The sequence below is a fragment of the Ahaetulla prasina genome, chromosome 2 (genome assembly GCF_028640845.1).
Source record: "Ahaetulla prasina isolate Xishuangbanna chromosome 2, ASM2864084v1, whole genome shotgun sequence".
Taxonomy (NCBI): Eukaryota; Metazoa; Chordata; class Lepidosauria; order Squamata; family Colubridae; genus Ahaetulla; species Ahaetulla prasina.
The window spans coordinates 192,202,697-192,219,896 of NC_080540.1; the positions used below are offsets into that span (position 1 = coordinate 192,202,697).

The window sequence follows — 17,200 nt, forward strand, 5'->3', positions numbered from 1 at the left end:
CCCAAGTTACAAATATTTTCCATCAGTTCTAATATGCAGATGTTTTTGCTACCAGATTGCTCTGATGCTTTGCTATCAAAAATAAATTGGCTTTGCACACATCACTGCTGCCAAATCCCGTCCTTTATTGATCTTGGCGATTTATTTTAATTTTTTAAAAGGCTCTGTGACTAACTCATTGCAACTTTTAATCAATTCAAAGTATTAATGTATACCATACAAGCAGGAAATTTCCAGCAATGCGGGGCTACACTAAGCTTAAAGCTTTATATATGAGGAACATAAAAAAAAACATTGCAAAAAAGATTCTTTTGTCCCCAAAACTGTTTTTCTTCTGTCCCAATAAGAGTCTAAACAGATACATGTCTATTCAGAAGTAAGGGATAAAGAACCCAGTAAGATTTATTCCCAGGTAGGTGTTTATAGGCTGGGAACTAAGCTACCTTCTTTTCAGCAATCCTTCTCTGAAGATCTTTCTGTTTGAGGCAAAGCATTTGATATTTAATTAATTTTCCAATCAAAGTTACAGGAAGTGTTTCCCCAGAATCCAGAATACTTTTTGCCATTTCGATCACCTGCAAAGAGGAACAAAATAGCAACAGTTTAAGAATTTGTTTCAGTGCAAACAAAACGCAACATCAAAATGACAGTACCACCAACAAGGTTTGGCATCATCCAAATCCCTTCCATGTATGCAACTGAGGTGAAAACTAATTTTAATACAACTGAGAAGATGCCCGACAAACTGTGACAAGAATTTCAACTGACTATCATTGAAACAGCAATTGAACACATATACATACAAGAAGCCAGAGAAAAAGCACAAGTGACTCTCAGATAAATCCATTAGGACAGCTGAGCAAAGAAAAGCAGCCAAAGCAGCAGGCAAACAGGAAGAAGCAATGAGATGGAATGCAGAGTAGTAAGGAAAGACAACAAAGTTTACTGAGACCAGCACTGCAAGCAGCTAGAAGAGGACTGCATGAAGGGCCACACTAGGAATGCATTTGCACAAGTCAAAAGGATTTTAACACCATTTACTGCTCATCAAAAACAAGCAAGGGAAACAACTGTCGGACCAACAAAGGGTCAAAAACAAATGGCAAAAATATACAGAACAGCTGTATGCCAGCAATAAAGAAACAGAAATAGAAAACCCTTTAAGTTGTGTGGGCAATGAGCCAACTGCCAAACAAGGCCCCAGGTGTTGATACCGTCCTGCAATTGCTGAAGCTTATGGCATCCACAACAATCACAAACGTCTGCCAAAAACGTGGGAAACAAACACATGGCTACAGGAATGTATATGTTCATTGTATTGCTAAAAAAGGGCAACTCCAAGGATTGCTCCAATTACTGTGCTATTGCCTTCATCCCTCACACTAACAGGATTCTCCTTAAGATCATACAACAATGTCAACCATCAAAAGGGAATTACCAGATGTTCAAGCTGGTCTCAGAAGGCATCATGGTCTTAGTGGCCACATTGCAAATCTATGCTGGATCATGGAAAAATCTTAACAAATTGAAAGTGCATCTGCTTTACTGACTACAAGAAAGCCTTTTATTGTGTCAATTACGGCAAGCTGTGGAGAGCCCTCTAGAAGACCTCAGAGTGCAAACACATCTGGTCAAGTTGGTGCAGTTTCTGTACAACATGATATGGAGACACTGCTTGGTTCAAGATAGAGAAAAAAATTGTGGCAACATTGCACTTTTTCATGTCAAAGTGATCATGAGGAAACAAGAATCTGTAAAATCATAAATTGGAGTAAAAATTGGAGGATAGAAACCAAAGGCCTGAAACATCTGATCAAAAGAATTAAAGAAAGCAACAAATACGGCCTCTTCCTGAACATCAAAAAACAACAACAGCAACAACAAGCTCATGATCACTGTTAGGAATGGAAATGTCAAAATAACAACTGACAATTAAGAGATAGAACATGTGCAAGAATTCACTTTCCTAGGATCACAGATTGATCAAAGCAGTGAATGCAGTCCAGAAATGAAACATCAGTTCACACTGAGTTGCACTGCAAAGATTAGCATGAATCGCATACGGAAAAGAATATTAGTCTCATAAACAAATGCAGATTAGTATCTTACAATACTAGACAACACAATATGAACAGTAGAGACCTTCAAATTTCTAGATTCTATCATATCGCAAGATCTAAAATGGACAGCTAACATCAAAAACATCATCAAAAAAGCACAACAAAGAATGTTCTTTCTGCACCAACTCAGAAAGCTCAAACTGCCCAAGGAGCTGCTGATACAGTTCTACAGAAGAATTATTGAGTCATCTGCACCTCTATAACTGTCTGGTTTGGTTCTGCAGCAAGACAGACACAGACTTCAGAGGATAATTAGAACCGCAGAAAAAATAATTGCTACCAACCTGCCTCCCATTGAGGATCTGTATACTGCACAAGTCAAAAAGAGGGCTGTGAAAATATTTACAGACCCTTCACATCCTGGACATAAGCTACTGTTAAGCTACTGAAGTTCGCAGATGACACAACAGTGATTGGTCTCATTCGAGACAATGACGAATCCGCATATAGACAAGAGGTCGAACGACTAGCCTTGTGGTGCAACCGAAACAATCTGGAACTGAACACACTTAAAACCGTAGAAATGGTGGTAGACTTTAGGAGAAACCCTTCCATACTTCCACCTCTCACAATACTAGACAACACAGTATCAACAGTAGAAACCTTTAAATTTCTAGGTTCTATCATATCGCAAGATCTAAAATGGACAGCTAACATCAAAAACATCATCAAAAAAGGACATCAAAGAATGTTCTTTCTGCGCCAACTCAGTAAGCTCAAACTGCCCAAGGAGCTGCTGATTCAGTTCTACAGCGGAATTATTGAGTCTGTCATTTGCACCTCTATAACTGTCTGGTTCGGTTCTGCAACCCAACAAGAAAGACACAGACTTCAGAGGATAATTAGAACTGCAGAAAAAATAATTGCTACCAACCTGCCTTCCCTTGAGGACCTGTATACTGCATGAATCAAGAAGAGGGCCGTGAAAATATTTACAGATCCCTCATATCCTGGACATAAACTGTTTCAACTCCTACCCTCAAAACGACGCTATAGAGCACTGCACACCAGAACAACTAGATACAAGAACAGTTTTTTCCCGAAGGCCATCACTCTGTTAAACAAATAATTCCCTCAACACTGTCAAACTATTTACTAAATCTGCACTACTATTAATCTTCTCATCATTCCCATCACCAATCTCTTTCCACTTATGACTGTATGACTGTAACTTTGCTGCTGGTAATCCTTATGATTTATATTGATATACTGACCATCATTTGTGTTGTAAATGTTGTACCTTGATGAAGGTATCTTTTCTTTTATGTACACTGAGAGCATATGCACCAAGACAAATTCCTTGTGTGCCCAATCACACTTGGCCAATAAAAAATTCTATTCTATTCTATTCTATAAACTGTTTCAACTCCTACCCTCAAAATGACGCTATAGAGCACTGCACACCAGAACAACTAGATACAAGTAGTTTTTTCCTGAACGCCATCAATCACTCTGCTAAACAAGTAATTCCCTCAACACTGTCAAACTATTTACTTGCACTACTATTAATCTTCTCATCATTCCCATCACCCATCTCATTCCAATTTATGACTGTATGACTGTAACTTTGTTGCTTGTATCCTTACGATTTATATTGACTGTTTCCTAATATGATTTGATTGCTTATTTGTACCCTATGACTATCATTAAGTATTGTACCTTATGATTCTTGATGAATATATCTTTTCTTTTACGTACACTGACAGCATATGCACTAAGACAAATTCCTTGTGTGTCCAATCACACTTGGCCAATAAAATATTCTATTCTTTTCTATTCTATTCATTACTGTGTTTCCCATAGCTATCCATAGTTGACAAAAAAGAAGAAAGGAGGAAAATTGAGTTGTTCAAACTGTGGCGCTGGAGAAGACTCCTACATATTTTTTGTACCATAAAGATGATAAACAAGCAAGTACTGGAGCATATAAAACCAGAAATATTGCATTCACAAAATTCTGCCTTATTTGTTTCAGCCAGGTCATGCAATCAAACTCACTGGAAAAGGCAGTTACGCTCAGAATGGTCTGTGGTAAAATGCAACAAGGCCCCTAAAAAACATGGTGGGTAGACGTTACCAAAGTTGATAATGTCAACCAGAGCATAAAACAACTGAAAGAAGCCATACACGATTGGAAAATGTGGGAAGAACTGTCCATAGAATTTCTGAGTTCTGGACAGATTTTGAAAGGATAACAACTTTATCACAGTACAACCAGGGATTTAACAAGAACAGATTATAGCATATTCTCAGTTTCTAATAACTTGTGGTCAGGGACCCTGTAGCTCACTCAGAAACCCAACCAATAGGCCTCATACTCTTCAATATAGTGTTCACCCAATTGTACATATATCTTTATTCCTCTAATTTGAAAAATAATACGTTTCTGTGCATCTAAACTGTTAATTCCTCCCAATTCAAAGTCCTGCTGTGCTGTGTCACTGTAACTGAAGGGGGGGATGGGATGGGCAAATAATGCCCAGAGTTTATGCCAACAACAGGGTCAACCAAAGCATGAAGGTCACTTTAGCTGTTCTGCTAAAGCAAGCAGACTCAGAATGGGCAGCATATTGGGCAGCAATATTGGGCAGCAGCAATAAAGATGTTGGGGGATTTGAGAATGAATGATCCCTTTAATGACAATGGCAAAGGCATCACTTCACACTGAAGGAAGGCAAAGGTAAATATTGTATTTTACCAAGAAAACCACATAGAAAGCGAATAGAAATGATTAACCTCATACTATCAAATGATGGGCCCCTCAGGATGGATGTTAATTAACATGAGGAAGAGCTAAGGGTCTTTCATAGTACTAATGTTATTTAAGATATGGCTAGATTAAAGCCTTGGTTGCTGATATTGCAAAAAAAGAAAATCCAAAGCTGTAAAGACATAATTACAGTGGGTAGATAAGATATTAAAAGCAGGAACACAGAAAAGCTCTACACAATGAAAAATGGAATGAACTAACTATACATTGATATTTTAGGCATCAGTAAATTGAAATGGGCAGGAACTGGACACCTTTACTCAGAAGATCATTCTGTTGTTGTTTTTTCAAAGCATACAGCAAGAACAATACTTGGAATAAGCAATGACTGAATAATATCAATTAAGCTTAAACAGACAATTCTTTAATATAAAATTATCCAGGTTGATGCTTTAACCATTGATGCAGTTGGAAATATTAAGAAGGAAATGTAGTTGCATTGTATGGCTTAGAGAAATCAAAATGAAGAAGGATTTAACAATTTCTCTCAATTTGATGCTTCCTTCCTTACTAAAATAGTCTTCCAACAACCAAAATAACATCTATTGTATATACATACTTAGATGTCTCCAAGTAAAATATACAGAAATAAACATGATTATTGATGCAAGCAGATACAAGAACACAGGTATAGCAGGCATATAGAGCAGCTGACTCAGGAACAGATCATGCTCATATATAAGTTCCAAGTTAAGGTAATATGGAAAAAGAAAGTCAACCAGTTTCCACAATACAGTCTTGAACCCATCAAAGAACATGAGGAATCATTTTGCAGTCATAAACTTCATCAATAACTGGAAGAACTATGGAATTTATTTATATGATTTATACAGCCATCTATCTCACATAAGTGACTATGGATGGCAAATAAAGATTACACACACACACACAACTCATGACATATAGCCTCCAATGTCCAAGGTTGAAAAAAATCAAACAATGTGTTAAAGATGAATGTGAAAAGAGACAGACGAAGATGAAGAAAAGAAGAAAGCAAAATGAATGTCAGAACATTGGAAATTTCTAAAAAGAGAATAAATGCCAAAACTAAAGAAGAGAAATATCTCAGGAAAGAATTTAATGAAGAATTTCAGAGAGCTGTTAGAAGAGACAAGAAGCAATCTAATGATTTCTATAAAGACAGTGAAAATGGAAACAGACAAGAAAAACAAGGCAAGTCTTCCAAAAGATCTGAGAAAGCAACCACAATAGAGGTCAGATATTGGAACTGGCTTTTATATTGGGGCAGTGGTGATACCATCTTGATATGGAGGAAATTAATATCAGTCCCTTGTCACAGTCAGATCACTTTCTGAGTGCCAGGGAATTCTTCATGGCTACAAATGCCTATTGCAGGGAAGTTGGGCTATTCAATCAGTTACTCCAAGCACTTCTTTGATTCTACTGTAGAAAGAGCTTGATTTTTCCGCCCAAAGGTTTGTCACAAAGCATAATCATACAGTGATAATTGCTGGATGATCTATACGGATTAGGGGTTAGGTGCACTAACACTTTGATGTTTTTTTGTGTTCAAATTAGTAAATTAATATTTTCTAATCAATTTACAAAACTGGGCAGATTAGACATATGAATGCCTAAATAAATAAAATATTGTTAAGTAACTGGTTTTCAGCAACCACTTTAAAAGCAAAAGTCAAAATATCAGATATGAGATTATTAATTTCTGAAATAAATGAGAAAAATTAATCCAACTAATAATAAAAATGCTTTGTCTTACTTCATAAAATAAAGGTGTTTCTTTGTCTTTGACCTTCTTTGCTTTTACATCTACAACTTCCATGATCTAGAAAGAAAAAGGGAGCGAATGTAACATAATGAACTTTCTGGTTTTACATGCTCATTTTTTTGTACATTCTGTAATTTACTAAAAAACTATTCTAAGTTATCTCCACTTACCTAATGATTTGAAAAATGTGTTTTGTAATGATGCTGCACATTCTGAAATACTATTTTCAATGAACTACACAGTCTTAAATGAAATTAGAATGAAATTCCACTTTCTTTTTCTTTTTCTAAAATATTTTTTATTAGAGATTTTAACAATAGTAAAAAATAATATAAACTGAAATAAAAAGGAAAAAGTAAAAGTACTAAAAAAGGAGAAAAGAGAAAAAGACAATATTTCAAATATTAAGTCAAATATTTCAAACTGTTGTGTCTCTTGGTTCATTTCAAACTTTTGTGGACTAAATTCTTACCTACAATACTTTTTGTCATTTATATTTTATAATAATAATATAATAATAAGAGTTGGAAGGGACCTTGGAGGTCTTCTAGTCCAACCCCCTGCCCAGGTAGGAAACCCTACACCATTTCAGACAAATAGTTATCCAACATTTTCTTAAAAATTTCCAGTGTTGGAGCATTCACAACTTCTGCAGGCAAGTTGTTCCACTGATTAATTGTTCTAACTGTCAGGAAATTTCTCATTAGTTCTAAGTTGCTTCTCTCCTTGATTAGTTTCCACCCATTGCTTCTTGTTCTACCCTTGGTTTGACTCCCTCTTCTTTGTGGCAACCCCTGAGATATTGGAACACTGCTATCATGTCTTCCCTAGTCCTTCTTTTCATTAAACTAGACATACCGAGTTATTCATATGTTTTAGCCGTATCTTTAAATCCTTATATTCTTAATTAATTTTTCCATTCTCTCTGGAATGAAGGATCACTCAATAGGTAGTTTTTCAATTCCTTGGAAAAGCTCTTTTAACATTAAAATATTATTCCAAAAGAATTTTTTTCAAAAGAAAATTCCATTTTTAAATGTGTTTTACCATGTGCAGTGGGGACTGTTTGAGAAAGACTAGTCTATCAAAGAGCAGAAATACAAAAATAATTGTTTCTTGATTCCTAGTCATAATCTTTTATGAATAATACTGAAGTTTGCAATAGTATTCTCTAAGGTTCCTTTCACATATACAAAAACATGGTGTGCTTAATATTTAAAATTATTCCGAGCACACTATCTCTTATAGTAATATATTGTTGCCTTTAGCTCCTATCAATATAAGAGAAAATTGATAGTAATGGAAATTATAGTGTAACGGCTGTTTCAATATTCTTGAAAAATATAACTTTTTTATTGTGCTGATAAAAATAAGCATCTTCAAGAGATGTTTATAAGAAACCAGAGAATACAAGGATTATATGTTTCTAAGAGACTGAGTTCAGGCTTGTCCTATATGCAATAACACATATAAACTTTGTGAAGACAGATGGATATATATTTCTGTGAAGATATCTGGAAAGATATTGCCCTGCAGTTATATGATGTTATCAGCATTTGCATGCAATACAATAAAACTGTACAAAATTATGTGAAAAGCACTTATGTCATCTTCAAATCTGATTTTTTCCTCCTATCGTCAACTGCAAGCATAGAAGAGCCTCTTCTAGGGCCAATTCTCTTTGCTATATTCAGATCAAAAATATCTGGCAAAAAATAGTGTTTCTCAGATATCACCCTGAATTATAAGTAAAATTGCACCTTACTTTTAAACTCAGCTCTAATATAATTGCTTCACAATTTAAATACAATATACCTGTGCTAATAATTCTTCCCAAGAAACCACACTGAAGAGTTTCCTTTGTGGCACCTGCACAGCCAGAGTTAGTGCCTTTATGTGAAGTTCATCCTCAGGTTTGCTCGCAACAACAAAGGCAGTACTGGGAATCCAATTTTCCTGATTCAAAACAAAAACAGCCATTAAACCATTAAAAGTGCTGATAACATAAGATTGGGTTATTTGAGGGGCGCCTCTTCCACATCCCATCTACCTGATCCATCAAGTTTATCAGAAAGGACATATTATGTGTCTTGTCCACAAATGAATGTCATGTCAATGGGCCCAAAAGGAAAGCCCTTTTCTACCATGGCACCAGCCCTCTGGAACATCATTTCCTCAGATTCAGACTGCCTCTGACCTTACTAGCCTTCCGGAAAGTCCTAAAGAACATGGCTTTATCATCTGGCCTGGGGATCCAGTAGTGGTGGTATGGACACTGCAAAATGACTGTACTGTTAAAGGTACTGATTGTCCTTCGCTCAGATTATGATTTTAATGGTTTCAATAATTTTAATGTTTAAATGGCATTTTGGTTATTTTGTACTGTTTTTTGTGATTATAATTCTGTAAGCCATTCAAAGTCACATATGTAAGATGGCAGCTACGTAAATTGAAAAGGAAGAAAAGGAAGGAAGGAAGGAAGGAAGGAAGGAAGGAAGGAAGGAAGGAAGGAAGGATGTATAAAGGCATCCCTTCTCTTTTATTTTATTTTTCCATGCTCAGAAATTAAATTTCTTTATATGCAATTGCCCTCTACCACTAGGTGGCAATATTATATTATATAGTAAATCTCCTAGCTCTTTCTACTATTTATCTAACCAAATATTATTTTATAATGTTATTCAGTAAGATACAGATATATTTGCACAAATAAATAAAACAAATTTTAGATAAATGTGCCTGTAGAAGTGATAAGCATTAATAATGTATATAATTGAGATCATAAGGACAAGTGGAATACCAGCTATGAAATGATAAATAATTAAATAATGACTAACACATTGTTTCTTTTGTTTGATCTGAGTTATATTCTTTGTTTATAAGTATCTTCACTTTTGCTATATCAGACACAGTGAACTTTGAATCTGAAATGCTATATATTAACAGCTGTGATTTTAATTATATATACCATACACACAGGGATGAAATCAGCTTACCTTCCCTATCAGTTTGGAAGTGTGCGCGCTGCCATGCCATCGTCATGTCCGATTCTTGACCCTCTGCGCATGCACAGAAGGCTTTGCGCATGTACAGAGAGTTAAAAACCAGGAAGTAACAATGTCCGGGCAGGTGGGTAGAGCCTCACACTGCTGCCACTGGTTCGCCGAACTACATGCCACCGGCGCTACTGGCTCATGCGAGCTGGACCGAACCGGCAGGATTTCACCACTGCATACACACATACTATATTATTGTTAATTTGGTTTATTTCTTATTTTCCACAAACAAAATAATAAAGTTACCTGATTAGATGTACAACTCATTAAAATTGATTAGATATGTCTGAATGATCTATATCTATCTAATGATAAGACTGAATCACTTTGGATTACATACTACATACTCAACAAATGGCTACATATGTTCTGTGACTCCTCTATATCGTCTAAAAGTTGTATCTGTGGGACTTTCCTGGAGCACAGAAAGGATAGACCATACATTCTGCCTCATAAATTTGACACAAGTGTCAAGAACAAATGTATCAGCACAAGATCAATAGTTACAGTTATTGGCTACAGTTATAGTTATTGTATACAAGTGGGATAGATAGCATCACCACCAGGTGAATTTGTAACTAACTGACAAACCATACTCAACGAGTGTCTTTAATGGTACTATATCTACATGGAGGGAAGTAAGCAGTGGGGTACCAAAAAGTTCTGTCTTCATAAATGAGGGAATAAAAGGAAAATTCATCAAATCTGCAGATGATTAAACTGGCAGGAATAGCCAACACCCTAAATGATAGACTCAAGTTCCAAATGGATCTTGACAGACTTGAACATTGGGCCCTATCTAACAAAATGAAATTCAACATAGAGAAAAGTAAAGTCTTACACTTAGGCAAGAAAAACCAAAAGTACATGTATAAATTAAGTGAAACCTGGCTTAATAGCAGTAACTGTGAGAGGGATCTTGGAGAACTAGTGGTCAATCAGTTAAATATGAATCAGCAGTGTGTGGCCACAGTCAAAAAAGCCAATGCAATCCTAAATTGCATTAACAGAGGGGTTGAATCAAGATAATGTGAGGCAGGGGTAAAATGCTCCTGGATCGGACCAGATCATACAATCCAACTAGTGATTGTGGCCAGTAGTTCGGCGATCCGGTAGCGATGTCAGAGTAAAGCTCTGCCCACCCACCCTGGTGTCATTACTTCCAGGAAGTAATGTGTTTTTTACCTTCTGCACATGCGTGTGCACTTCCGGACCAGTAAGGAATGTAAGAAGATTTCACCCCTGATGTGAGGTAATAGTAATGCTCTATAAAGCCTTAGTAAAGTCATACTATAATACAGCATCCAGTTTTGGTCTCCACATTGTAAGAAAGATGTTGAGACTCTAAAAAGAGTACAGAGAAGAGCAACATGAGTAGGAGCCTGGAGGCTAAAACATATGAAGAACTGTTATAAGAACCAGGCATAGATAGTCTAGTGAAGAGAAGAACCATGGGTGACATGATAGCAGCATTCTAATATTTGAGGGGCTGTCACAGAGAAGAGGGGGACAACCTATTTTCCAAAGCACCCAAAAGCCAGACAAGGAACAATGGATGGAAACTGATCAAGGAGAGATTCAACCTAGAAATAAGGATACATTTTCTGACATTGAGAACAGTTAACCAGCTTCATCACTGGAGGCTTTCAAGAAGAGACTGGACAACCACTTGTCAGAAATGGTATAGGGACTCCTGCTTAAGCAGGGATTTGAGTAGAAGACTTCTAAAGTCCTGTCCTCCCCTCCCCCACCCCTCCCCTCCCCTTCTCTCTACAAAGAAAATGACCCAATACAGTTAGTCCTCAACTTAAAACCACAATTGAGCCCAAAATTTATGTTGTTAAATGAGACATTTGTTAGGTGAATTTTGCCTCATTTTAAAACCTTTCTTGCCTGTTAGTAAGTGAATCACTAAGTTGTTAAGTTAGTGACACAGTTGTTCAGTGAATCTGGCTTGACTTTGTCAGAAGGTTGCAAAAAGTGATCACATGCCCTCAGGACACTGCAACCTCATAAATATGAACCAGTTGCCAAGCGTCTGAATTTTGATCATATGATCTCAGGGACACTACAAAGGTTCTAGGTGTGAAAAATAGTCATGAGTTACTTTTTTCAAAGCTATTGTAACTTTGAACAGTCACTAAATGGGCTGCTGTAAGTCGAGGACTACCTGTATAGCTACTTACAATGTTCATGTCCATAGCCTCCCCCTCTGCTTTCAAAACATGTAAGCTATTAATGTACTCTAATATAGTGAACTATATATCCAGATCCTGAAGATGAAACTGAAATACTTTGGCCACCTAATGAGAAAGAAGGACTCACTGGAAAAGAGCCTAATGCTGGGAAAGATTGAGGGCAAAAGAAGAACGGGACGACAGAGAACAAGGTGGCTGGATGGAGTCAATGAAGCAGTAGGCATGAGTTTGAATGGATTCCAGAGGATGATAGAGGACAGGAAGGCCTGGAGGAATGTTGTCCATGGAGTCGCGATGGGTTGGACACGACTTCGCAACTAACAACAACAAATATAGTGAACTAATTCTCTTTCATTTTGAGAACTGTCAGCCTACAACAGAGGCTGAAGTACAATCCACCTATTATATAAAAGGGAACTACATGGAAATTCTGATTAGCCCTTCAGGCTTGGAAGCTCAGCAAGTCTTGGTCTGGTAAATTGACCAGTAGAAAATCTCAGGCTAGGAGATGAAGTGCAAAAAACCTCCCCAAACAAGACAATGGCAAACTATTTCTTATTGACGCCAAAAAAAGTGCATAGATATATCCACCAGGACTTGCATTTGATTGAAGGAGATTTTTCTCTTAAGATACAGCAGGTTCAAGGTGGCTTCATCTGCTGCTGCGGAGGTTGTCTTTGAGTTGAGTTGCATGATTTCTTGAGGGCAAACCCACAAGCCACCTTGGGGACCATGCTGCTAAGCAGGGAAAGACTCAAACCTCAAAGTAAATCTGGTCCCAATCTGCGATGCATATAGGACTTCCTCCTCCCCCCCCCACCCCCCGCAAACACTGCGATCGACCTTTCCTGAGGCGAGGGCCAACGCATGCCTCCCTCCAGTACTGCCAACGCACCTCTTCCAAGCGGACCGCCACAAGCCCCGCTTCCCAGTTCTTGGCTCCTGCCGCTGGGGGACCAGCAGCCCCGCCAGCAGCCCCGCTCTTCGGTCGCTTGGGAGCCATTGAAAAGAGTGGGACAAGACCGGTTGCCTGGGCAACCGCCACGAGGCCGTCCGCCTGCGCAGGCGCGGGAACGCGCCTTCGCGCGGCTTCGGTCGCCAAGGCAACCGAGAAGCCTAGCGTTCGAATATGGGCGTGTTGCCGTAACCCGTTAAGTTTGCCTGCAAGGGGTCTCCTGTTAGCAGCCGACTAGGTTGTTGTGGGGGGGGGGGTACTTATTTTTCCTGGCGATGGGCGACGCCTCAAAGCATGGCTCCTAAAATAAGTACTGAAAACGAATCACCCGAAGTCATCCATTATAAATAGGGGTGGGGAGGGGTTACATTTTTTTTTTTGGAATTACTACTTTTTAAGCTTTTTACATATTCTTTTCACATTTTAAGGGCTCCAGTGCATAAATCCTCCAGCTCTCTGAAATTTTTGAAATTTAAAAAAAAATTATTTATCCATTTTTTTTCTTATACATAGGTGCTTAATGAACAGTGTATAGTGATCAGATTTTTATTTGATGTCAGATTTATTTTAATGGGATCTGTTCAAAATAGGAGACACATCAGATCAGCGTCTTCTGCCAGCTTGCACTTTTCTCTAGAACTGGCATGATTGGGTCAGTCAGTGAGTTCAGGAAACAATATATGTCTCCTTGTGGCTTCTCAGCCTTTTTCCCAACTCTCCCACTTTTGGGGAGGGGGGATTTTGATGTATAGGTAGTCCTTGATTTACAACAGTTTGTTTAGTGACCGTTCAAACTTACAACAGCGCTGAAAAAAAGTGACTTATAACCATTTTTCACCCTTGAGACTGTTGTAGTATCCCTATGATCATATTGTCATATTTATGATAATTGCAGCATCTCAAGGTCATGTGATCATCTGTTGCGATTTTCTGACAAGCAAAGTCAATGGGGAAGCCAGATCCACTTAACAGCTGTGTTATTAATTTAACAACAGCAGTGATTTACTTAACTATGACAAGAAAGGTCATAAAATGGAGCAAATTTCACTTAACAAATGTCTTGCTTAGCAACAGAAATTTTGGGCTCAGTTGTGGTCATAATTCAAGGACTACCTGTATCTGGATTTTCAATTCCTTTAACAAAACAAACGTGGACAGAAAGTGCTTTTGATCCATTTATCACAAACAATATCCCCAAATTCTGCTGCCAGTATCTACAGTGAGCATACATTCTATATTATAAAGACAAGTCCTTTATTTAAGAAAGCTGTACTTTAGATTTATTTCTTGAGTTTGCTTTTAAATTTTCTTGTAAAGCAAATTCATAATGAAGTAACTTTTTATACTTATCAGTCTCATTCAGATTTGCCTTTTTTCAGGCCTATCCTTTATTTTTTTCAAGAAAATATATTCACTGTATTTACATGGCCTCCTTAATTTGACTGAACTTCACTGCATTACTGTACTGATCGACCTAAGTTTTTGAAGGCCCTTCTGTTTCTTGGTGTTGCTGGAAATATAAAGCGTTATTATTAGTGACTTGAAACCTCTTTTGCTGAAATAGAAAAAAAAATGAACTGGTGGTTTCTGGATTTATTAAAAAGTGTAAATTATAGAAAGAAAAAACATTACAGAGATAAGGTAAAATATAAATATGTATAATTGTTGTTAGAAAAATTGGAAACTACTTTTTGTTACTTCTTTATTTTTTCACTTTTTTGTTACTTTTCCCTATTTGTTTCCTCTTTAATTCAAAATCTAAATTGCTTTTATTCTGTTGATTTTTTTTTAAAAGGATGTCTCACCTGATCTACCTTTTTCTGTATTACATTGGCCATATTGTGGATGATCGTGCATCCTTTTTGCTTTGTGATACAGAAGACATGAGCCTGTCAGTAACAGTAAAATAAAATTCAGCTGCCAATCTCAGAAGTTCTGAATAGCTCATTCCTTTTCTGGTATGTTTCAATGGAGCAGGAGAGCAGTGAGCAGCATATGAACAGAAGCCATCTATGTGGGAGTTCGCAGTGTCTAGGCTTATGATAAATCTTTTAATATTTTTTTTCTTCCAAACCTCCAATTCTTTTGCAGACTCTAATCAACAATCGAATTTGATGTTCTGTAAAAAAACAAAAAAAGGTTCCATTCTTTCATGACTTAATGTAGCTTTAAAGAATTAAATTCTTATATCTGTATAAAGTATATACATGGCTTTTTTTAACCATTTCAAATTGTTTTAAGTTAAAATTGGTTTATCTTTGTATATCACATAGACACAGATTAAGATTCAAAACAAGAAAGCTAATATCGGAAGTCTTTGATCTATGAGTGGTTGATTAGTAAAAGTTCCAAGTTACAATGGAAATCCCCAGAACTACTTATAGCCTGGATTTGAAGTTGGGCTCCATCTGCATTCAGATGGTTGCATTTCTGACATTCAACAACCAACCCATATTTATGGCCATTTGCAGCATCCAGCAGTCACATAATTGTGATTTACCATGCTGGAAACTGGCATTTACTTCTAACTTTCGCCAAAAAAACCAACAACCCATTGCAAACAATGCAATTGCTTACCAACTACAATGTTCACTTAAAGTCCTCTGCAAAAAAGGTCATTAAAAGGTCAAGGTCTTGCTTAATGACTGGCATGACTTATGACCATAATTCTAGGTCAATTACAGTAATAAGTCGAGGACTACCTGAACGGAATAATTAGTTTGCTTCTGTGGGAATACAAAAAAGATGCAGTCATGAATATGCCCTTTATATTATTGTGTTGAGCTGGGACATCATAAAAGACGTCATCGCAATGCATTAGGCTGCCAGCTGCTAGGCATATTCTTTAGATTCACAAGAGGTCAACTTCATTAAGCTATATTCAGAATAGGAAATGTATGAGTTACTCCACAAAAGGAAGCTGACTGGGAAAAGGATACTATGCAATTGGGTATGTGATTTAAAAAGTGATTCAAAAGAAGTGAGTACAGAAATCTCTGGCCCAATAAATATGAATTAGATTGTCTTGGAAATGCTCTGATACACATATTTGTTAATCAGAGGTTCAATGAATAACCTATTGGAGATGCTATAGCAAGGGATTTTCTGTTCAGCAGTACCTTGGAACTCAAAAGCTTTTAAGTTTACTTTCAATTTTATATTGTTGTTATGCCACCTGCAAATTTGGGGTCACCCTGAATCAAATTATAGCAATATTTAATTGCATTTATTTAAAAAGAAAGCAAAGATTTAGCTCTGAAGCCAGGCAAGGAAACAAAGGATAATTGTACGGAAACATGAGTTTAACATCTGGCCTCTTATTCATTCATCTTCTTTTCATATGAACTAGACAGGTGCATAATTAAATACAGGTAGTCCTCGACTTACAAGCCTTCATTTAGTGACTGCTTGAAGCTACAACAGCACTGAACGAAGTGACTTTTGACCATTTTTCACACTTATGACCATTGCAGCATCTCCATGGTCACATAATCAAAATTCAGATGCTTGGCAACTGATTCATATTTATGATGGCTGTAGTGTTCTGGGATCATGTGATCACCTTTTTATGACGTTCTGACAAGCAAAGTCAATAGGGAAGCCAGATTTATTGCACAACCGTGTTACTAACTTAACAACTGCAGTGATTCACTTAATAACTGTGGCAAAAAATGTTGTAAAATGGGGCAAAATTCACTTCGCAACTGTGTCATTTAACAATATAAATTTTGGACTCAGTTGTGGTCATAAGTCAAGGACTACCTGTACATTTATTTGTTATGATTATATTATTTCGGTTTACATATTTTGCATAATGTCTGCATAGTTTTATTTATCTATTTAAATTTAGTGCCACCAATCTCAAAATTGATTCCAAATGGTTTACAACATAACAATAAGACAGAAAATATCTTGACTGTAATGTCACAACCCTTTTTCTAAAGAATTCAGCACGTTCTTCTATATTATAAAGGAAGGGTCCTTTTCTCCAAACTTGAGTTGTTTCTTTATTGCATTATTCCAAAATCAATAGTTGGTTAGCTCTGAAATATGAATGATGCAGTGTCTAGCAAAATTTTGTCTTAAAATACATTTAATAAATTACAGATTCAAATGGAATTTATGTGAAATCAGCATGCTAGAGCTTTTGGCTTGTGTTGGAAGAAAAATGAGCAAACTCAATTGACACTATAGTATCAGAGCATGACTTCAGTGTGCATGAATACGGCTCAGTGACTTGGAGGTCTGTGCAGGTGTGGGCAACAAGGCCTAAATTACATTTCAAATATTACCATATGTTCCCATGCTAGGACGAAAGGCAGAAAGAGAGAGAGAGAGAGAGTTGCTGTTTGAG

General features: G+C 36.9%; 1 protein-coding gene across 1 annotated transcript in view; it reads right to left on the reverse strand.

Annotated features, from left to right (window-relative positions):
* Window positions 1-12,894, reverse strand: part of SPAG17 (sperm associated antigen 17) — a 110,457-nt gene extending 97,563 nt beyond the window's left edge. Inside the window, exons 1-4 of the mRNA XM_058166149.1 lie at window positions 12,787-12,894; window positions 8,453-8,593; window positions 6,629-6,694; window positions 444-575 (exon numbers count right to left, since the gene is read on the reverse strand). Of these exons, the coding sequence (XP_058022132.1) occupies window positions 444-575; window positions 6,629-6,694; window positions 8,453-8,593; window positions 12,787-12,894 (447 nt within the window). The remainder of the gene's footprint in view (window positions 1-443; window positions 576-6,628; window positions 6,695-8,452; window positions 8,594-12,786) is intronic.
* Between the last annotated feature and the right edge of the window lie 4,306 nt (window positions 12,895-17,200).